Source organism: Phalacrocorax aristotelis, chromosome 6 (assembly GCF_949628215.1).
Source record: "Phalacrocorax aristotelis chromosome 6, bGulAri2.1, whole genome shotgun sequence".
Lineage (NCBI taxonomy): Eukaryota > Metazoa > Chordata > Aves > Suliformes > Phalacrocoracidae > Phalacrocorax > Phalacrocorax aristotelis.
Window position 1 is genome coordinate 21966237 of NC_134281.1, and position 23807 is coordinate 21990043.

The following is a 23807-nucleotide window of genomic DNA, read 5'->3' on the forward strand; positions in this document are numbered from 1 at the left end:
GCCCTATGGAATATGTTATCCTGTATCGGGAACCTTCGTTTTTGACTGACAGTCTTTACTTCTCTTGATTAAACCCTAAATAATGAATTACTGACAGAATTTAAGAGGTCATTTAATTTCATTATTTTGTCTTTTTAAAAAAAGTTGTTACTATCTCATACATTTAGTAATGCCTGTGAAGGTGTTTATAACTGTTTTTTATTATGGAATAAGTATTTTCAATGATGTGTGAAAACACTTGTTTCGCAAATTCTTACTGGGTTGCACAGCAAACAGATTTACTGGAAATATAATTAAGGGAATGTAATTGCTCTTAAGTGTTTTGATAGATTGTTTCATAATATGCTGTCCTCGTTTTTAACATATTCTAAAATGCCTAGAAGTAGCCTACTTCTAGATTATTCAAGGTTATATTATAATTTTATTTAGTAGAAGTTGTCTTTTCTGAAGCTTCCCTATTACAGACTTCTTGATTCTTAACTTCCTGCTTTTCTGGCTGGGTATGCAGTCTGTCTATCTGTCTTTCTGACTCTCTTTTCCCTATTGCCTTTGAACCAATCCCCTTGAATAAAATAGAACAAGTGAAGTTCTGATCATCCAGTAGTGGTTTGGGGTTTTTTTGTCAATTGATATTTTTATTGTAATGTGGAAGTCTGGAAATACCATGCATTTTGTATCTCTGGAAGAAGAAACAAGAAAGAAAACATAGGTTTGTACACTGATCCTCAGAGCCAGCAAGGAAAGCCCAATTCAGGTATCACTCTCTGCCCAAGAACTGATAACTCCAAAGGAAGTATAGAAGTGATACTATATGTGTCAGGGACTCAGAAAAAAGCAGATGCATCACTGCAGAATACAGATGGGATGCAGTGGAACATCATTTTTTGGGAGCCAAGCATTTGTCCAAAGAATGATTTCACTCTGGTTTTGCTCAACTGTATCAAAACTATTAGTTCTGTACTGTTCACCAGGACAAAGTCTGCTTAGGGAGCAAATTCATTACCAGATGCCAGTGATACTGATGAATGACATAAGTTTAAGACTTGTGCTGGCTTCAGTAATAACACATTAAGAACTTGTAAAGTGCAAAATGTGCATATTGTGTCATAGGGGACCTGCAAATTAAATAATTGTTTCATCATGCAAAGTGACCTACATCTGGTTTCTACAAATCTGTGTTGGACTGCAAAAGATCAAGTCCCATAGATACCTTCCCTTCATTAGAGATGTGTAGATCATCAACAAAACTGGGTTGCTTTTAGATATTGCTTATTAGATAGATTTCCATGTTGCCAAGCATGATTTAACTCTCAACTGGGGACATGAGGTAATGAGATTTTAGAACTTTGGGATGAAATATAAAATCTCACATATTTTCCAGGAAGAGATTCTCCAGAAGTATTAATTCCGTAAGTAAAACTCAGCTAGGACATGACCTTGCAAGCATTTTTGAGTAACTGCACTTGAACTCTTACTCATAAACACAGAGAACATCATTCAAGGTCTGATTCTTACATTTGAAAACTGCATTTTACCTTTTTAATATATGGCTGTGCTTACCAGACATTTTTACCTCTGAGCAATATACAGTAAAACACTAACAATTGGATGTCAAGGTTTTCCCTTGCAATCCCTAAGAACAATACTTGTGATTAAAATTCCCATGCTGGCCTTTCTCTGCTTTCTCTAAGCGGCAACATAAGGAAACAAAACTAAATATAAACATAATAGAAATAGCTGTATGGTCCTGTTCCCTTCTGTTGCCTTTGGTGGAATTAGGACCCCATTCTTTTGACTGATCTTTACAAAATCATGTATTTGGAGGTGCCAGTCAGAAGAATCTTGCTCAACTTATTGCATTTCTTGAAGTAGAGTGAGTATTTTAATGAACATTGCTCACAAATGTTTGTGATCAGGCTGAGGAATATGTGAATATATATGCTCTTAGGACTTACAGATTTGTTTCTTTGCATAAATATGTCAAAACTCTTGTAAATATTTAATATTGAACTCTAAGGTTGACAGTTATATAACTAACCTACAGGGACAGTATTTGTTTTTTCCTTTCTCTCCCGCCCCACCTCCACTGGAGTTCTTATATAACTAACTGATGTATCACAAATCAAGGAATTCTAATATTGTTTTTAAATAAGTAACCAAAAATTGCTTTTAGTGAATATGTCAGCACCCTAAACCTGAAATGTGCGTAGTATAAATATCTCCTGTTAGTAAATCCCTTCTGCTTGGCTGGTCACAGAAACAAATGTGTTCCTGGAGAGCGCAGTCTGACTTACTGCAAGTAACTAAAAAATATTTTTCATGGTTGAATAAGTCCTTGGAGAGTATGAGAGAAAAACAAAAACTTTGTTTTCATAGTTCTAGCAATTTCTGCAACTTTGCTGTTAGCTGTGGTTCTGCAGTGACGCTTTGAGTTTCACCAGCCTGTGGCCTTACTGCCTCATGCAGTGCCCTTACTGGAAGTGATTCAACATCTGATGATGCATCATCATCACAGAGGATTTTGGGAAGGAATACTTGTGCTTCAGTAACTGGCAATCACTCTTTGGACAAATTTTGTAGCAAATGATATGATGCAACAAGGAATTTGTAAAAATAAGTATTACAGTATCTGTTACAGCTTAAAAAATCTTCTTAAGGAGGGGAGTTTGTGGTATTTATTGCATAATTTTTAGTTACGGTTCCTTTTCCTGCTCAGCTGAATAAGTTCGATAAAATAAATAACATCACTTTCAATGTTAGTAATGAGCCCAGCTCTACTAATGAAAAAGCTGTAACTTAGAGCTGCTCAATTTGCTTTAATAACGGCAGTGCTGGAGATGCAGTAAGGAAAAATGTCTTTACAGATAGAAAGTGATTAAATAAAAAGTTTTTATCATGGGATCTGTTGTCTTTCTGATGACAAAACCAGTTTGACTAAAAAAGTCACCTCTGGGGGAGTTATTAGATTTTTCCTAGGGAATTTAAATGCCACAAGGTATTCTTGGCTTAAAAATAGAAATGTGTAGGTAGAAATGAGTAGCTGAGAGGTATGTGCTGTAGGTTGGGACTTAGGAATACAGGTGTTCACAGATTTTTAAAAATATATTTTTTCTGATTTAAAAATTACTGTGCTGCAGTTTAAGACTGTATGGTTTATAATTATAATTGTCATCCTATTCAAAGCAGCTTTAAGAATCTCCTCATAACTATTTGAAATCTTAAACAGATGTTCTTTTTAGCTGCACAGTGCTTGTATGCTTCTTTCTGTATTTGCCCAGATTTGGTTCATATTATGAGAAACGTGTGTTGAAATGGTGTCTATGACCTTAAAAACATTCCAGATTCCAACAGGACATGAACCTGCTAAACTGGCAGATGATGCTGTCTGGCTATTTGTAGCCCTCCCCGCCCCTTTTTTTCCCCCCTTTTATCCCTTTCTAGCTTTCACCAATCTGTAATGATTAAAAACATCAACCGTATTATATTTTCTCCTGCCAGTTATGGCAAGTTTCTTGCTTACCGTCTTCCTGAAATGCTTTAACCTGCTCTTGTATATCTTCCTCTCCTGTCTCACCTTCCCTTTTTGGCACAAGTGTGCTCAAGTGTTTTCTCTCATACAGTTCCATTCCCTTTCAATATCCTAGGCCTTGCTTTCTCATTTTTTCTTTCTAAAACCTTATATATAATTAAAATACTGCTAATGCAGAGTTGGCTTCTCAAGCTAATTTTGAAATGACTGGTAATGAATTAAGTGCATAAAAGGGTCCAGCGCAGGCTGAGTGCTTGGATATTTGCTCTGCTTTTCCAGGTTCTTGGGCAGGGTTTGTAGCCCATTGCTCTTGTGCCCAGGTTGCTCGCAATCTCTGATGAGACGGAAACCCAGGTTCCTGCTACTTCAGATGGACCAGTGTGCTGGTTTGAATTACTTTCCCACTCTTCTTTTTCCTGAGTCCTCTTTACCTTCGACTTCTGTCTTCCTTTCATCTCCCTTCTATAGAAAACCTTTTCAACAGTCTTTGCTGACCTATTTCTGGTCAAATTTTAAGCTTTTAAAATTCTGTTCTCTATCCACAAGCTTTTGGTAATATACTTTTGAGATATTTTATAAAGGACACAATCATATTAGTCCCCTGTTGTATTTCTGAGTGTTCTTTGAGGCTTGCACTGTCAGGTCCTCCTACTCCTCTGGTGGGGGTTCAGCTCACCTGTATGTTCCTGCACACTCCTTTTGGATAAGCTAATCCATTTTATGACTTCAACTGCTTTTTCTATGCCAAAGGAGTTACAGCCCTTTACATTCTTGACTTGCAGTCAAATCTTTATAATCTTAGTTTGAAATGGAGTATGGATTTTCTGTCTCATGAGGATGAGACTGGGGAATGACACACACGGCATATGTTCATAGTTATGGAAGAAAATAGCTTCATATTAAAAACTTGTTTACTTTTTTGAAATTGAATTTTCTGACAGATAGGACCATTGTTAAATATAATTTTAAAAGAGTATTTCACAATTCACTGTCTCAGAATAAAATCCTACAACAAATCACATGTGCATATTAAAAATTCTTTTGTGATGCTTTCAGTCTGTGCCTTTCAATAAAATTGCAGGCATATTTTTTGGTAACATTGGGAACCAAGTACTAACTTGTGAAAATGTAACATCAATCTTAGACCTTAACACAATTTTTTAAAGCTTATATAAGCATTCTTAATAAACATTAGATCGTTTAAACTATATTTTGTTACTTATGCAGATTATTATGTCTTTTTTATGTCTTATTTATATTCCTTATTTTCCCCTTATCTGTAAAGTCAATAATATATCACTCTGTGTACTACAGTAAGGAGGACAGATAGTATAAGTGTACTGTAAGTGTACTGTAAGTGTAAGTATGTGGGTTTTTTTTCCTCCTATGAATACATACAGTTTCTTCCTGTAAATTTATGTAAGTCTTCCTAGAACTTCTAGAAAATGTTGTGTGATATAATGGCAGAAGAAAAAAAAATGGTTTTCCTTAAGTATATAAGAAAGAATTCTACAAACTTATACTAGTGGAGATGCAAGTTTCCTTCCACACCCTGCCCCCCTGCCAACCCCCGATTAAAAGGGACTACTTCCAAAATAGTTTTGAAACAAGAACACAACATAGTTCAAGACAATGTAAAATGTTTCCTGACAGATAGGAGATCTCTTGAAGGGCAGGTTGCGTTTTAAAATCTGTTTGTCTGTAAATCTCTGTTTGTTTTGTTTTGTTTTTTAAATTCTGTTCTGAAATCTTACTATTGTAAGGACTAGATAGTTATTTACTCCCCTGAAGTTCCTAGAGTTTATTCCTATAATGAGAATGATGTGCACATCTTGCATTAATTTATCTAGCACTTTAATCCCATTTCATTTCTGTGAGCTGTAAGAAGCAAAGACAAATTCTGGGAAAGTCTGATGATCAGCTTGGTTAAGCATTTAAAGAGCCTGGTTTTAGTTATATTAGGCTAGATCCACAAAAAGTGCAATTTTAATTCTGAACTATTTTTACAAGTATCTACCTGGAAAGCTTAGATATTCAAAAGCCTTGCTCAGCTGCTGCTTTAGCTTGGAGATATATAGCCCTTTATGTTCAAACTCCTTATATAGCTGAAATTCTGCTTCCATCTAACCTGAAACATACTGATAATGAAGTACTTGGGTTTTTTCTGGTAGTTTAGGACCACCATTCATCTGACATGTGGGATTAAATGAGGGAATCGGCTAGAGCAGACAGGAACACACTTGTTTATGGTGCTTGGAGAGGACATGGTTGGCCAGCTTGCAGGCTGAGGATTTGCAGGGGTGTGAATAAGATTCCCATTTGTGTACTGTCAAACTTTATGTGGTCTTTAAAATTGTGGCCCAGAGTTCTGATCCTTTGAGAGAGAGGAAGATCCTCTCTCTCTTTCCTGCAGGAAGATCCTGGTTGACCCTTTTAATTTTGAGTCATATTGAATAAAAACAATGTGAGCTCTCTGCTTCATGGTACCTGTCCACCTCTATGGGTAAATTTATCTCTTAGTGTGTCAGATAACTTGGACCAATGGATCACCGTAGGAAGCAACACTTGTAGTTTTATAGAAGCCAGATTGAATCTTGACCAATAAGGATTCTAAAATCCATAAAGCAATTTACCATTTCTTCCATCCATCTAAAAGACTAACTTCTGGTTTTGACTATGTCTATCAATTAATTTCTCTACTGGCTCGCACTCCAAGAATTTTTTTCCTGCCCTTCAAATACCTTTCCTCCATCTGAATTTATCATTGTCTGATTGAATGAACAGAAAATAAATGAAATGCATTTGAACTTTTGTTGTTTCCATTGAGTTACGGAGACCTTTTCTTAGGCTTTTAAAAGTTAAAATCATGAATTGTTATTCAATGCAGAAGCTGGTCAAATTTAGGGACACTTTCCAAGAATGTGATCTAAGTTTAGTCTGTTTTCTCCAGCTTTTCTTACAAACGTTTTTTTCAGCTGAAATATGAAGAGTGAACTATGTTCTTTGCTTGTGCATAATCTCTGAGACAGGTAAACACAATTCCTTTCAATTTAATGATAACATGTTGTATTATTTACATGCTACGTTAGACAATTTTTTCTGGTTATATGAACATACTAGTAATGGCATTGTTTATATTGACATGGAGATCAGTTCTGACAACACATACAGTAGGTGAGGAGCTCAGCAGCGGCAAGGGTGAGTCCCGCGGCGCAGCGGTACATCGGGGCAGGCAAAGTGGTTCCTCGTACCCGAGAAGCCCGAGGGTGATCAGAGGGACCCGTCAGGAGCCGGCAGCTCTCGCGAGCAAGGCTGACGTGCAGCTGACGTGGCGTGAGGTGTTGCCAGAAGCAACGTCGGGAGATTTAAACGGCCCCTAAGGAGGGCGAGGCGCGTCAGAAGGGCGAGGCGCGTCAGTGTGCACGCATTTCAAGCAGGAGGGACACCACAGCCTGCTTTTAGGTCTACAGCTCAGGCAAGTGCTTCGGCCTTGGGCAAAATGGTGAGCACTCATCTCGGAGCTAAAACCACTGTTTGTTCAGCGAAAGCCCCCAAGATGTCAGACTTATCCACCCAGATGGGTCTGGTGAGAAAGGACACATCCATACAGTCTGTGGGTTGCAGCAAATGCCCAAACACCCCTCCTGATGAAAAGGCAAGTACCTGCACGAGGTGTGCACCTGTTACGTCAGGTGGCTGAACTGCAGGAAACGGTTAAGAGGCTGCGCAGTATTAGAGGAGCTGAGGCAGAGGTAGACAGATGGCTTCAGAATCATGTTCCTGTGGCAGACACCACCGAGAATGAGGCACCGTGGACCCCGGTGGCTCACAAGGGCAGGATTCCAGATCAGCCTGCACCCTCCACCATCACAATTAGAAACAGATATGAAGCCTTAGCGACTGAGGATACCCATGAGCAAAGTCTGCAAAGTCCCCTGCAAGGGGGAACTGTACCAGCAACACACAGTGGATATCGTAAAAAGAAACGACGAGTGCTCGTGGCGGGTGACTCTCTGTTGAAGGGTACTGAGGTACCCATCTGCCAGCCTGACAGGGAGTCATGAGAGGTATGCTGCCTCCCAGGAGCCAAGGTCCAAGACGTTGCTGAGAGGGTGCCACAACTCATCAGGAAAAGAGACTACTATCCACTATTACTATTTCATGTAGGCATGAATGACACTGAGAGCCACAACCTGGGTAAAATCAAGGAAGATTTTCAAGCCCTGGGGGAGCAAGTGAAAACCATTGGCGCCCAAGTGATCTTCTCTTCCATTTTGCCAGTTCGAGGGAAGGGAGCAGCCAGAAACAGGTGTATAATGTATATCAACTCCTGGCTACGTGGTTGGTGCCATCGTGAGGGGTTTGGCTTTTACGACAATGGGGTGTTCTTCAATGACGACAACATACTAGGGAGGGATGGAATCCATCTGTCTAAAGGGGTAGGGGAATCTTCAGCAGTAGGCTGGCTAATTTGGTGAGGCAAGCTTTAAACTGAAGGACTTGGGGGGTGGGATCCGTGGAGAAAATGCTCACACCAGCACATCCAATGGGGGAGTAAGTCAGGCCAAGCAGTGTGGTGATAAAGGTTCCTTAGCTGTCTCCCAAGAGGTGAAACAAAAGAGCAAACACCTCAAGTGTATGTACATGAATGTACGCAGTCTAGGTAACAAACAGGAGGAACTGGAGCTCCGTGCCCACTCAGAAGGGTACGACATCACAGGAGTAACTGAAACATGGTGGGACACCTCAAACGACTTGGGCATCGCATTGGATTGTTACAAGCTCTTTCGTAAAGTCAGGCAAGGTAGAAGAGGTGGAGGAGTTGCACTCTACATCAAGGAACACCTTGAATGTATCGAAGTCAACTATGGTGATTGCGACTGCTCTATCGAATGCCTCTGGGTTAAAGTCAAAGGGGTCATCTCCAAGCAGGACCTCACAGTGGGCATCTGCTATCGTCCTCCTAACCACGGTGATGAAGCTGACGAAGCAATATTTGGGGCACTAAAGCAAGCTTCTTGCCAACAGAACCTGGTCCTGATGGGTGACTTCAACTACCCAGACATCTGCTGGAAGAACAATACGGCAGCTCACATGGCATCCACCAAGTTCCTGGAATGTATAGAGGACTGTTTCTTAATACAAATGATAGATGTGCCAACCAGGAAGGAGGCACTTCTGGACTTGCTATTCACAAACCGAGAAAGCCTGCTTTGTAATATCTTGGTTAGTGATAGCCTTGGCTGCAGTGACCACAATATTGTGGAGTTCGGGATCCTGCTGAGTGTGCTGAAGTTCACCTCTAAGACAAGGGTTCTGGATTTTAGAAGAGCAAACTTCAGTGCACTAAGGGCTCAATTGGAGGGGTTCAAGGGTAGGCTTCCATGGAATACAAAGGAGCTAGTGAGAGCTGGGAATTCTTCAAGAACTCTCTATTGGAAGCACAAAGCCAATTTATCCCCTACAAAGGAAAAGGAAGTAAGCGGAGCAAGAGGCCCCCATGGCTCAACCATGACATGCTGGGTCTACTCAAATCCAAGAGGGAAGCACACCAGAAACGGAGAAGTGGAAGACTATCCACTGAGAAATACAAGGGCATAGCCAGAGAGTGCAGAGACACAATCAGAAAAGCAAAAGCCCAATTTGAATTGAAACTGGCTGTAGACATAAAAAATAACAAGAAAGGGTTCTTCAGACATGTCAACCACAAGCAGAAAAAGAAGGAAAACATAGGCCCATCGTTAAACAGAAAAGGAGAATCAATCACAAATGATGCTGAAAAGGCAGAGGTCGTCAACACCTTCTTCACCTCGGTCTTTACCAACACTGTTGGGTCCCAGGCTTTGGGAACAAAATTGCCAATTGAACCAAACACCGACCCACCATCAGTGAAGGAAGAGTCAGTATATGAACTACTACAGGAGTTTGACCCCTACAAATCAATGGGCCCTGACACCACCCACCCAAGGGTGTTGAGAGAGCTGGCTGACATCATTGCAAGGCCACTCTCCATAATCTTTGAGAAGTCATGGAGAACAGGGGATGTCCCAGAGGGCTGGACGAAGGCAAATGTTACCCCTATCTACAAGAAGGGCTCGAGGGAGGATCCGGGTAACTACAGGCCCATCAGCCTTACTTCAATCCCTGGGAAAGTTATGGAACGAATCCTCCTGAGGGCCATCACAAGTCAAATGAAGCACGTGATTGGGAAAAGCCAACATGGCTTCACTAAAGGCAGATCGTGCTTGACAAACCTGGTGGCCTTCTATGACAAAGTGACTAGCCTGGTTGACATGGGGCGGGCGATGCATATTGTCTCCCTGGACTTCTCCAAGGCCTTTGATACGGTCCCCCACAGTCTCCTCCTGGAGAAATTAATGCGTTATGGCCTAGACATGTAGTCTGTGCAGTGGGTGGGGAGTTGGCTGACAGGCCGCACCCAAAGGGTGGTGGTAAATAGCTCTTTCACAAACTGGCAACCTGTCACTGGTGGAGTCCCCCAGGGATCAACATTGGCCCCAATGTTATTCAATATCTTTATTAGTGATCTGGATGACAGCATCAAGTGTAGCCTGATGAAGTTTGCTGATGACACCAAGTTGAGAGGGGAAGTAGACACTCCAGAAGGAAGAGCTGCTCTGCAGGGAGATCTGTATAGGCTGGAGGAGTGGGCCAGCAAGAACCTTATGAAGTTCAGCAAGGAATAGTGTAAGATCATGCAGCAGGGAAAACATCATCCAGGAGTGCAGCACAGACTGGGATCCACCTGGCTGGAGAGCAGCTCTGTGGAAAGGGACCTGGGGGTCCTGGTGGACAGGAAGCTCAACATGAGCAAACAGCGTGCTGCTGCAGCCATGAAGGCCAACAGGATGCTGGGTTGCATCAAAAAGGCATTGCCAGCAGAGAGAAAGGAGTCATTACCCCACTCTACTCAGCGCTTGTCAGGCCACACCTGGAGTACTGTGTACAGTTCTGGTCTCCACTATACAAAAAGGATGTGGACAGGCTGGAAGGGGTCCAGAGAAGAGCCACCAAGATGATCAAAGGACTGGGAAGCCTGCCATATGAGGATAGGCTGAGAGAACTGGGTTTGTTCAGCCTTGAGAAAAGGAGGCTCAGAGGGGATCTCATCACCATGTACCAGTACTTAAGGGGTAGCTACAAAGAAGATGGAGACTCCCTTTTTACAAGGAGTCCCATGGAGAGGACAAGGGGGAATGGACACAAGTTGTTCTTGGGGAGATTCTGATTGGACACCAGAGGGAAATTTTTCACAGTGAGGACAGTCAACCATTGGAATAATCTCCCCAGGGAAGTGGTAGACTCGGCCATGTTGGACACCTTTAAGAGTCATCTGGACAGGGTGCTGGGCCATCTTGTTTAGACTGTGCTCTTCCTAGAAAGGTTGGACTAGATGATCCCTGAGGTCCCTTCCAACCTGTGATTCTGTGATTATTAGAAAATTAATTTCATCACTCAAGTAAATTACTATTTTTATTTTTTACCTGTTTTTATGGAATCAAGATACTTGTTGTTTTTTTTTTTTTTTTCCTGAAGAAACACAGAAATATTACTCTCCAAGCTATTCAAGGTACAGCATATTAGCACTGGGCTTAAGGGCACTGACTATCTGTCATTTTGGTTCTTCAGCACATCTCAGAGGCAGTGACCAGACCTTTTGGTTCTTTCAGATAATATCAATGACTTTCTCAAAACTGGTAGCTTTCTGCTGTAGAGAGAGGATATTCTACTCGATGAGTATTACTATAAAGTTTACATACATCCAGAGCTGTAATGGGATCCTTATAATGAAGGACAAAACATAGCTATGTCTTTCAAATGGCTAATTTTTGGGGGTATGTTGATATAGTTCAAGTTAAAAACTTGTATTTAAGTATTACATAATGTTAATTTTTTATTTTGTAAAAAAATATCAGTAATCCGTATGCAGAAATCAAAGATTTTCAGTGAAATCATAAGAACACATGCTACAGAATAAAGTAAATAAATATCGCCCTAGTGGAAATGTCTGAAACTGCTGAAAATCTGAGCTGCCCACCTCTATGGGTTGATCTGCATGTTACTGTTGTCAGTTAACCTGGACCAAGGGATCACCGTAGGAAACAACATCTGTTAGTACTTTTGTATGAGCTAGACTAGATTTCAACCATCTGAAAAGGAAATAAAATCAGTTTTTACTATGGCTAGACCAGGCCATGTTTCTTTTGTGAGAAATAGAAGAGGCTTGCTGTTAAAAAGAATACGGTACTCATGATACTCAAGTATAAATCATACCTAATGGAAAATGAATAGTGAATTTTTGTCTTACATTTGCCAAAAGAGAATTACCTGTACTAGGAAACCACTTAATCCAAACAAGCTGAAGTGAACCTACTGATTTGGAAAAGGAATCTAAAGTCTAACATAGGCCAATTAAAATGATGAAGGTTAAACACAGCAAAGTTCATTAGTCCTTCCCAAAAGTAATGGTCTACTGAAGAAAGAAATTGAAGCTGTGATTTGTCAGTTGCATTTGCAACTGATTTAAGTAGCTTTAGGTACTGAACTTTAAAAAGATAACTTAATTTCTTTCTTGGATGCTATAAAAATCGTTTCTTTAGCAAGGTTATTGTACTGCAGATAAAGGTTCACATAGGTCATCATTCTAAGGGCATCCCTGCTAGGAAGACCCTTCTCTTGGTAGTGCGCTTTGCCTTTCAGATAGGTTAAGACCAAATTGAAACTACAGAGAACATTGGTAAAAGCTCCATTTACTTTGATTTTCTTCTGTTCACTTATTGGAAGTTCAGTCTCATCTTTCCTCCTTTGACTTTTGGTAATTTTGTTACTGTTCATATGCAAAAGTACTCAGCTGGTTAATGAATTATGATGCTTATGTCACAGGAAAGTCTATGTAACTTAAAAATAGAAATCAAATGGCTTGCTAATTCCCTGTAGCGACAGGTGACGAATATTCCAAAATTAACCTTTAGTCCTGGACGGAAGCAAGACGGTTGTTAAGTTGCTAAACCCACTGGTACCTGGGTAAGATGGAAGAACGATGTCAAATGCCTATCTATTTTAGTTCTTTGTGAAAAAATAAAAAATTTATGTTCTCCCTTGGTCATTTGGGAGAGGAGGCTCTATTGTTCAGACTGAGCTCTTTTTTTCTCTCCTGTCAGTTGAGATATCTCTGAATTGTGTCATTCTAGTATGTGTACTTTGCAGTCCGCTGTTATAAACTATCTTTCTTTAGGTCTTATATCATTAAGAAGGAAAGCTATATTACTTTTGTGAATACTATCTAAGAAATTTATTTAAATTTTAATTGCATATGACTTTGAAATAAATAATTAGCAGATGTATATAAACCAATTCAGAATTAATACATAGAGCATATATTTTAAATACTGTTTTACTTTGAAAACAATAGTATACTTACAGCTCTATAAGCATGCCACTGTATTTCTCTGTAAGGAAGAATGATTAATTAATACTAGCTATTATTTTTATACAGTGCTCCCTAGTACATTTCATTATGGCATTTAAATACTAATATACTTAGTTCATCTCAGTATTTTTTAAAGTGTTCATTATAAGTGTGTTTATTTGAGAACATTTAGAAATTGTATCGAAACTAATTTCTTAAGTCTGTTTTAATGGAATCTGTTTTCTTTAATCTTAATTAAATATCATTGCTTTTAATTGATTGATATTACTCATTGTTTTCATCCTTCATGCCACTCTTAGTAAGTCCTCCTTATTTCTGGAAATGCTTGATGGCTCAGGTGAAGCTTCCAACCCTTCTAGCAGATAACAGAATTGGTGCCTTCTTTTCCTGTCTGTTTAGCTTGGGTTTACCAAGGATAGCTTGTTTAGTAGAAAAGTTAAAAGATCTGAAATTTCTATTGATTTGTTTTCTTTCTCTTTTCCTCAGACATCTTTACTTCTATTTTTTCTGCTGTTCTGCCATGTTTCATTTAGCAGACAGTAGTTCGACAAGCAGTTCTATTTCTTAATCTTGTTGTCATTTCACAGCAAGTTTTTCTTGTGATAAAGACAATAATCTGGATCTTCGCTTGCCTTGAATGATTCTTAATGTTGTCTTTGCAGGATGTGGTACTGCAACAGGAGGAGCTGAAGATGAAGGTGAGGCTGAAGCTGGCTGGATTGAAGGTGCTGCCATCCTACTCTCTGTTATCTGTGTTGTACTTGTCACTGCCTTCAATGACTGGAGCAAGGAAAAGCAGTTTCGTGGGCTTCAAAGTCGTATTGAGCAGGAACAGAAATTTACTGTTGTCCGAGGCGGACAGGTTATCCAAATCCCAGTGGCAGAGATAGTAGTTGGTGACATTGCACAGGTGAAATATGGTAAGTTCAGCCAACTAGATGTCTGCTTTTCAGAACCTTATTTATTCTCCTTTCCCTTTCCAGCAGAATAGACTCACTTCACTGGAAGTGATTTAAAAGACAGAATTGCGTGGTGTCATTATTGCCTGTGGTAAGGTAATTTGGCTGTTGGGGCAAAATGAAAACCTGAGATACTTGCACTAAAATTGCACTAGGTAAATAATTTTATTCTTTTCTTCGTTTCACTGACAATGACAAGAACTGTTCATACAAAGGCAGTTCTCTTTCATGGAGGATTACAGGATTTGGAATGTTTGGTTTCTGCACAGTTAGGAATAAAAGGAAGTATTTTTAAATGCTCTGTGAAAGGGAATTGTGCCTCTGCTCACCCCACTTGGTAGGCTGCTCCAGAGCTATGGATCTTGTAAGTCCCCTCAGATCGGATGCTCTAGTAGGTGGATGTCTTATAATTATATGCCATGGGGAAAGCCCTATGCTCCAGTGATGGGAAGAATTTTGCAGGAACTCTGCGTACTTCGTGTTTGACTGAGCTGCTGAATTCCAGCAAAATGCCCATTCTATCAACCATGAAGTTTCTCCTGGACTTAGCTAAGGGATTCCTGAGAGGGGAAGGGGAAAGGGCAGCCTGACTGTTTATTAGCCACTGTTAATTCCTGTGAAGTCTGATAGAGAACCTTTTATGTCATGTTAAGAAGAGTACTCCCTCTGCCAAACCTCCCAAATATTGTGTTCATCCTATGTTAGATGTGATGCATTCTGATTCTGGGATAGCACTAGGCAAAAATATTTGCAATACAAAACCCTTTCCTGTAGGATTGCAATAATATGGCTATTATGAATTGATATGGTAGTAGTTCTTTCACATTTGCTTTCATTTTACATTTTAATGCAATTGTTGTTAATTGCAATTTTATAATAAAAATCATTATGTAATTATAAAAGCAATCTTGCTAAATAAGTGGTTTTCCATTACCCTGTTCTTACTAAAAGGTGATCTTCTACCTGCTGATGGGATATTTATTCAAGGAAATGATCTTAAAATTGACGAAAGCTCTTTAACTGGAGAGTCAGACCAAGTCCGCAAATCTGTTGATAAAGACCCAATGCTACTGTCAGGTAAATCTGCCTGAATTCTTGCTGAGTTACCTTTTATATACTGCTTTGTTCATGTTTTGTTTTGTTTTTCCACATCATCATGTTTTGGTAACATAGATGCAACTGATCTTTTGAACACAGTCACTGGCGTTGTCTGTATGTCATTCAAAAGATATGCTATTGTTTTTTGATTGTGTGCAATTATTTCTGATCATCATACTTTTTTTTATAAAGTGAGAAAGTAATGAAACAGTTTCCAAGGAAAAGGAAAGTATCACTTAGGGAAATAATTGTTTAAATTCATTGTATGCTAGTTTTAATTTAACCGTTACATTTTAAAGCCTTTTAAAGTCTCTTTAAACACTTTATTTGTGTGTAATACTAGGTACAACAGAAAAAGAAACAGTGTGCTTAGAAGGAAATGGATGTAGTAAAATATTGTAGGCTTGATTTCTGTGGTAAATTCAAGTTATTTATAATATTTGTTTACAGCAAATCAGTTAAATAGAATGTGATTTTTAAAAATTCTAATAAAGCCAGTTTCTAAATAGGTTGGTTGTTGATAGATTCCAGCTGGGATGTGATCACAAAACAACGGCCTGCTGATCTCATAGCCATCATCAATGCGTTATAACCTGAAACAGTCATTTTGAAATACATTTGAAGTTTATATTCATTGAACGGATTGTCTTTGCTGTCTGGTTGTACAGTCAGCCAAGAGTCATCCCAAATAGAATATTTATGTTGCAGTGCAGCAGGTAAGTATGCATTCCTGCAGAAATCCTGCCCCTATCCTGCCTCACTGAACTGGTGTTTCCCAAGCAACAGCTGTTGGGAGATGCTTTCGTTCAGAAGAGACAAGTGGCAAGTAAGGATATGTGATAGTTTTTATTGAATTAATGGCGCAAATCCTTTCCAAACTTAAAATCAGCTAGGTAGTTCACCGACTATAAGATTATAAGTGTTTATTATGTAAATTATGAGATTGTGGTCTGGTAACAAAACCTATGAGATTTCAGTCAAAAGGTGGCTGCATTAACTTAAGATGAAGAAATTGCTAATGTTGTGGACTCGCCATAGCCACTTAATGTTACAAAAAGCCCTTTTAATTATTTATAACTTCAGCAAACTTCAAGCATCTTTCTGTCTGAAAGGGTACATATAAAATGAAATTTTTTCAAATGATACAAAAAAATTCCTATCACTCCTGAGATTAGAATAGCAAACAAATTTATTTTGCTTTTTTAGGAGAAAAATTCCTTTGGCTTCTTTAAAAATATTCTGGTTTTTTTGTTAAACTTTTTTGCTGCAGTGTCCCTGCCAAGTGTATGCCTTTTGCTGTTCATGTTGTAAAACCCCAAGTTTTTCAAAGTTATAAATGTTTGAAAAATGTGTTTGCACATATTTGGTAGAGGCTAATTAAGATTACTGGAGTAGCTTCAAATTCTGAAGGCTGCATTTGCACAGAGAAAATACAATTAAGAGCTCAGCATTTGCAGGCAGCACACATATAGAAATGCTGAATAGTGGGAATAGTGCCACATTTTAATTCCTGGTTCCTTGATAACTTATGATGGTGTTCTGACTTTCATGACTAGTGTATGAAACTACTGACCGTTATTTTTGCTAGTTGTACAATAATTTGATTTATCCTAGCAGTGCACATATTTAGACTTAACTTGATTGTACATTAAGAAGTCTCTTGGAGATGCTTTCCAGTGGGTAAACGGGGAGGCCCACAGTGATACTTTGAGGAAATGTAGCTTACTGGTGCTGTTCCTAACAAAATTTATAACCCAATGTTGTCCTTGAAATATTTGTGCATTTTTTTTCTGTTTCTTTTTTCTTAGCTGATAGTTGCACTATTCTGTAAATATAACTTCATAACTGGCATAAAATTTTCATTTTAAAAAGATAGTTTTAATAATGATATGTTCTTAAAGAAAATTCTATCATGAAATATCATAGACATCTATAAATTAAAATATCCTGTGCTGAATTCTAGAGGTTTTCCAATTATGAAGTTTCCATTGATTCATATATTCTCACATATTCCTAAATTGTATTAGATCTTTCTGAATTCCTGTAGATTTCAGTGGTGGCTATGAAAAAACATGAACGTATTGCCCGGAAGGGCATGGTGGGATGAGAAAAGGAAAGCAGTCAAGTTAGGATAAAAGATGTTTTTGTCTTGCTTCTCAAAACTCAGATTTCTTTGCTATAAGGAAAGACAATTGTCTTGTTTTTATTGCAGAATTAAATAAATTTATACTCTATTTTTCTCTATTACAATGTAATCTCTATTGTGGTTACAAAGAAGGTGAAGAATTAATGTGGTATTTTAACAAACACTGCACAGACTTTTGTTTCACACTTACAGTAATGAATTTTTACTCATGCCATGTTAGAAAATCCCTCAACTCTATTTGCCTAGGAGCAGGGTTGATGATTTGAGACTCTATCACGCAAAAGAATACCTTCTTCCATAGGTAGAGTGCAAGGTTTAATGCCTATGAGGTAGGAGCTGATGTGCCCACTGGAAATTGTTAGTCCAAAACACCCAAATTTGCAAACCACCGTATCTTTCAGGTTGGGTTTGACCTGCTTTAAAAACTGAGTTCCTGTTGGATGTTAGCCTAGACCTATATTTTTATAAAAATTGTTTAAAGAAAAAAAAACCCAAACCAACACCCCACAAAACCAGCAAACAGACATAAATTTTCATTTTATCTGGACCGGAAGACATCAGTAAGTTATCTCCAGGTAGGCTTTTGGAATTCAGACAAATATTGTCAGGACGTTGCACGCCACTATTCTCCCTTAATCATCTGTGGGAAATGAAACAGTCCAGGTTTGACAGAGGAATGACTGAAAAAAGGTAACATTTGAATTGCAGCCACAGTTTGTTTTGTGAGTCTAAATTTGGTGAAAGATAAACACCCTGAATCAGGAAGTATTATTTCCACCCTTGGCAACTGAAAAAACATTTCTAATATTCAATCAGTTTCAATGTCATAATTAAACTAAATGAGTTTCTGTGCTTAATGTCCTATTTAATCATCCAGATAGTAATTTACTGTGCTGGAGAAGCAATTCTAAGAGTACAAATGCTGACTAATCCAGTTGGTTCATTTCCATCTGTGTATAGCATATGTGGTATCACCTAGGAGGGCAGAAATGGAAATACAGACTCTGATATACCTGAAGCTAAAAGAAGCAGCTTCTCTTCTCTAGTTCCACTATATGTCTGTCTAAAACATTTTACTTCTTTTAGTTCATTAACAGTTGTATACATAGTGTAGCATAAGCAATTGCATTAAAGTCATCGGCTTAGACAAGCCTGTGATGATGTTACATTTCTTTGCAATGAGCATGGGCATGTATCAACTGACAGCTTGGGTATGACTGCTACTCAGCTGTCTTGATTGAAGCTGATGTGCACTTTAAATTTTGTAGAGTTCAAAGTTTGGAGAAATCCATGATTCCTAAATATGGAAGTTTTTAATATGAGTCTGGCCTCAGTATTGCACACAGTGAAGTGTTTTGGGGTACCATGTGATAATAGTTAACATTCTAAAAAATATTTTTCTTTCCAGGTATTTCGATTAAATTGATTAAGGTATGAAAGAGTTACAGAGAGAGGAGCTCAACTACTGTAGTTCTCACTGAACTGAGACTGATAGAACATTACTTTATCCTAACCTAACTTTTATAAATGCATATTTCTATGGCTGCACAAGGATTTGAAACAAAGAAAAAACTCATCTTATTCAAGAACAAATAAAATAAATCTCTTGGCCATTGGACTCTGTTAGGTTTTGGAAATAAAAAGGAAGCTTGATTAAGGACTAGGGTCAGTTATTGCCTGGAGGAAAATAGTTCTGATTCTGTCTTAATTCCCTGCCAAAAATTATTCCAAGCTAGGCTTCTAGCACAGCAGATATTTTCAGAACAGAGCAGCTAACTTCCAATGTTCCAAATTATTTAGATATGTTGAAATTACATGTAGATGAGTTTTTTCAGGAAAATTCATTTGCGTTCAGAGAAGATATTCTGATGATTGGTTCACTTTATTATTAACTTCAGTTACCTTTTAATAATTGCAGTGACTAAAATTGTTGTTTAGGTATGCAGATAGAGAATTTTTGTTCACCACAGATTTGCTAGAAGTAGCATAACAGTATAAAACCCCCAAACTGGCATGCTCTTTCTTTTCTTTTCTTATTTTTCAGCCCTATTTCCAATCTAATTGGCTAGCACTGTTATTAGATTTGGGAATTTCTGAGCAGTCTCAGGCTTAGTTGCATTTTTGTCTGAAAAAGTATATGCTTTAATAGCTTCCTTACCTATCTAATCAGTTTGCGTCTTTTCTTACTAAACTAGATTTCTTCCTTTTCTATCTTGGAATATTCATCATTTATCAACTTCAAATTAAATAGCATATGAAAAAACGTATTTTACTAATATTGAAATTAGTCTTTCCTATTGAAATTAATAATACTCTCAAGACTAATATTGAAAAAATAGTCTTGAGAAGTAAAGAAGTCAGTATAATTGTTCAACATGGAGTTGGAATACACGCTTTGTGTACAGATTAAGTGGGAAACGTGTTCATTCCAGAATTCCATTCATGTAACAATAGCTGATTGAAGTCATAGAGCCCATTTCTTTATTCAAGCAAATATGATTATAATACCATTTAATGGTGAAATTGCCAGAGTTAGGTGGAAGGAGGTTCAGCTCTTTGGTTTAGCTTAGATGCTGAAGAATTTTTTCAACAGTAATAGTGGAACATAATCTGATGATAAATTAGTACCTGCTCTAAAACATGCTTTTTATGCACCTTAACAGTTTTGATTTATGTGTTACAAGACTAATGTTAAGAAAAGGTTCAGAAAACTATTTGAGGTTACTGCATTTTTGCCCTTTCCAGGTGTGCAGAGGTAAGCTTGAAATACAGTGGGTGCACGTTTTCTTAATAAAGCTGTTTTTGAAACATAGGTGTAAATGCACATTTTTGAGGGGCTATTTCTACCCACCTTTGTAGTTCAGTAGAGAAGAAGATTCCTTCAAAACAAAGCATAGGAATGCTAAAAGCAAGTTTGTAATTAAAATATATTTTAAATTGTGTTATATCTTTAAGGGTGTTCTTCTAAATTTCTGAGTTAAGTTTCAGACGTTTTCTGTCTGTCTGAACTAGTACAACCAAGGCTATTCTGTTTTTTAAAGATTTTTTCTTAAATGTAACTTGTTTTTTGTTGTTTGGGTGGTGGTCCTAAATTGTATGTTTGTAATGTTTTGCTCTAGCATGTGAAAGAAAGCAAATGACTTTTTAAGGAATCAAATTTTATCTCAGAAAGCCATAGGAACAGTTTTGAATGCACCAAGAAAGTCTGCTGCCTTTTTTACCCCCTCCCAAACATGTATCTGTCTATTAGTGCATTTTTGGTTTTATTTGGCTTATTTCTGCTGAAATTTTCTTAGTATTCTGATGAGATATTTATGCCCACAAATTGGGCTTAGTGTTGACAGATGTTCTCTCTGTTCTGTGTTTCTGTTTTCCTTTTAAGAACATGAGAGGTTTTGATTATTTAGAGAAAGATATTTTGATTATAAATAGATAGTTGCGTTCCTTAGTATGTTTTAGGACAGCAACTGGGTGACCAGTAATAAGAAAACAACATTTTTTAAAAAAATGGGTTGCAAGTGTGTGTGTGTGTGTATATATATATATAAAAAAATATTCATCTGTTTAAGGACACAGGTTCATATATCCTTCCATTTTTTTAGCATTTGAGATAACTCAATTGAATGAATATACGTAGACAAGGATGAACGCAATGGAATGTTTATTAAAAAGGGAGGAGAGAAAGAATCTTTCCATGGCTCTTCAGGTTTGGTAGATCTGAATGCTGAATAAGATTCTCCATGAGAAATTAAATATATTCCCCATTTGCTCAATGCAACAGGCTCATAATTCAGTTGGTTAAAAGCCATTTTGCAGGATGGCTAGTTGGAAGATTTCTTTTATTTTTTACTGTGGCTTCAGCTGTGCCCTGCTGTGATACATTTTAGATCTACAGGCATCAGTGAACGACTTCACTTTAGTTTTAAAATACTGAGCAGCAGTTAGTGATGGAAGTGGGTAAGTGATATGGGCAAGATAGCTGAGAATAAGCATACCAGAATTTTTACCTCATTATACACAGAATTTTTTAGGACAAGTCAGTTAATGACTCTACCTAATTCATGCTGTTACAGAATGAATGAAACAGTGACATTGTCTTAAGGAAAGTCAAGGGAGAACCCTACATTTATGGCAAACTGGATAATCGTAAAGCAGTACAATATAACTTTTGAAGTGAGGTGAGGATCTAAGGAACAATAGATTGAAACCCAGCAAATAGTAGTTTGTCATGCATACTGCAGTGACAAGGCAAAGATTAAAGTGAGTATCGTAAGCAGTATAATTGGTTTATTATCACGATGGTCAAACTCTTTAGTTGACTTAAAGACTCGTAAACCAACAAATAGCTTCAAAAGCAGAGTAAAAATGCTCGCTCTTTCCATGCCCCCATGCCCTCCCCAAAGGAAAATATAATTACTGGACTATGTTCTGATTCCATCAGATGTCATTATTCTGATGTCCCACAGCTGCAAGTCTGAGATAATGACTGGCCTTAAAATATAATTTATTTAAAACTATAGCATGTAGGATTTAAAACAATTATTAAATAATAGAATACTTTGTGAGCAGGTTCTAGTTAACCACTTGTCCACCCACAGTTCTCTTGGGGGGTATAGGTACATATTTGTCTTTTTTGTATACAGTGATTTTTTTCTAAAGGCTAACAGTTTGTATGTTATAGTTTATTTTCATAGTTTCCAAACTACTTCCTTCTTCAGATACAGGAAAGAATATTGGAAAAAACCCAAGCCCAAAAAACTTTCAATCCTAGCTTACTCTTGTCAACTTTAAGAAATGGTTGCTTTTCATCTGTGTTCTTATAGTGACTTACACTTAGTAGGCACAACATAATTTTTTACCACTAAAGGATAAAATATGAAGTCTATTTCAATAAATTGCTTTATCTATCAGTAGTTTCTGGTCATTATGTATTAGTTTTTTATCTATTTCATAGGAGCACTACTGATCTGCTTTTTATAATCTTTTAAAATTCACTACCTACTAAGGAACAAACATTGTCCTTTTCAAACATTTTAAATATTACTTCAATAATGAAGGTTTTAAATTAAGACTTTGTCACCATATGAAATGACAAATTAGTCACAATTTGATACCACCCTTAGCACATTTGTTCCCCTGCTTCAGTGACAGGGTTTTTTAATAAGCTTTTATTAACTGGCCTTAAATACATGCCATGTTCAATTGTTGTTCAATAGCCAGTGTGTAATTGATGTGCAATTGTGATCTTTTGCAAATGCTTTGTTATAACATTTTCCCAAAATGTAAATCAGAACACTTTTCATCGCTTTTAGGAATTTCTCGTTTGTGTTTCTACAACTGATAGCAAAAAGTTTCTAAGAGGCTATGATCTTAGGTGACCTAACATTTGGTTAAATATAGGATAACTAATAACTGAGAAAGATGAGAGAAACTGCACACATATTTTCACTTCATCTCTGTAATAGTATTCCAAGATACAAGAATTAACTATGTGAAGCTGAACTATTATCTTCTAAGATTATTTAAACCTGGTTAGTGACAACATTTCTTTTGAAAAGGGAATCTAATGTGTGTGGTTAATGGATGTGCAGCCTAAGATTTGCAATTAACCATCCATTCTTGGCTGAGAATAATATACAATAGGATTAATTTTGGTATGTAATTATATTAGACTCAATATAGATTTTTGAAGTGTAACAAATCTCTCAGTACTGTAGTAAAAGTCTTGCGTAAAATATTTAATGGTTGTTCTTTCATTTTATTATCTATGTAAAACTTACATTGCATATTTTCAGGTACTCATGTCATGGAAGGCTCTGGACGAATGCTTGTAACTGCTGTGGGTGTGAATTCTCAGACAGGCATCATCTTTACTCTGCTAGGTGCTGGAGGAGAAGAAGAAGAAAAGAAAGATAAGAAAGGTAAATTTCACAACACATAAAGATGCTCTGAAGAAAGCTCTTGGGCTTTCTTTTCTGGTATACATTTTTGTCATTACATGTCACACAGAAAAACAGCAAAAGCTGTTAACCAATAAATACATTGGATAACAAGATGTTTTTCCAGTGTGAAATTGCAGACTCTCAGTACATAATTAAATGCAAGGGAATATATGGGCATACTCCCATTGCTGTGTCTTCGTTATATAAATCCATATCCACCTAAGATCTTCTAAGGTTTTGCTCTTGTGATTTACAGCTGTGTAATATTTTTTTCAGGAAAAAAAACCCCAACCAAACCCTTGGCCATGGACATACCAACTTTATTTGAGCTTCAAAAATAAAATAAAGAGAAGATGTGGCTTTTTGCTAGCCTAGTTGTTTAATGTCAGTGAGTGACTTAGAGGCATTTTAATTTATGGAGTAAAGGTCAAACTAAGAATAGTAAAAGAGAAGAAAGTAGCAGTAAATGTTAAGAGAGAGTTTAACTTTGATGTCCTGTATCAGTTAATGAAATCAAGAAGACTTTTTAGACTTTTCACCTTATTATAGTGTGATGTCATAAGCAATTGTTAATTTATGGGTTGTACACTAAGCAGACACATGAGGTTTGTTCAAATAGTCTTGTAAATTGTTCATGTCTACTTTTATAATTTCATTCCAAGTTTGTTTTAAGAATATTTAT

The 23807-nt window shown here is 37.4% G+C and overlaps 1 protein-coding gene across 9 annotated transcripts in view; it reads left to right on the forward strand.

The window, feature by feature from the left end:
- ATP2B2 (ATPase plasma membrane Ca2+ transporting 2) overlaps window positions 1-23807 on the forward strand; it is a 451559-nt gene that overhangs the window by 333576 nt on the left and 94176 nt on the right. For all 9 annotated transcript variants that reach the window (XM_075096585.1, XM_075096583.1, XM_075096581.1 and 6 more), the window contains 3 exons: window positions 13643-13900; window positions 14891-15016; window positions 22979-23104. In XM_075096585.1, coding sequence (XP_074952686.1) covers window positions 13643-13900; window positions 14891-15016; window positions 22979-23104 — 510 coding nt within the window. The remainder of the gene's footprint in view (window positions 1-13642; window positions 13901-14890; window positions 15017-22978; window positions 23105-23807) is intronic.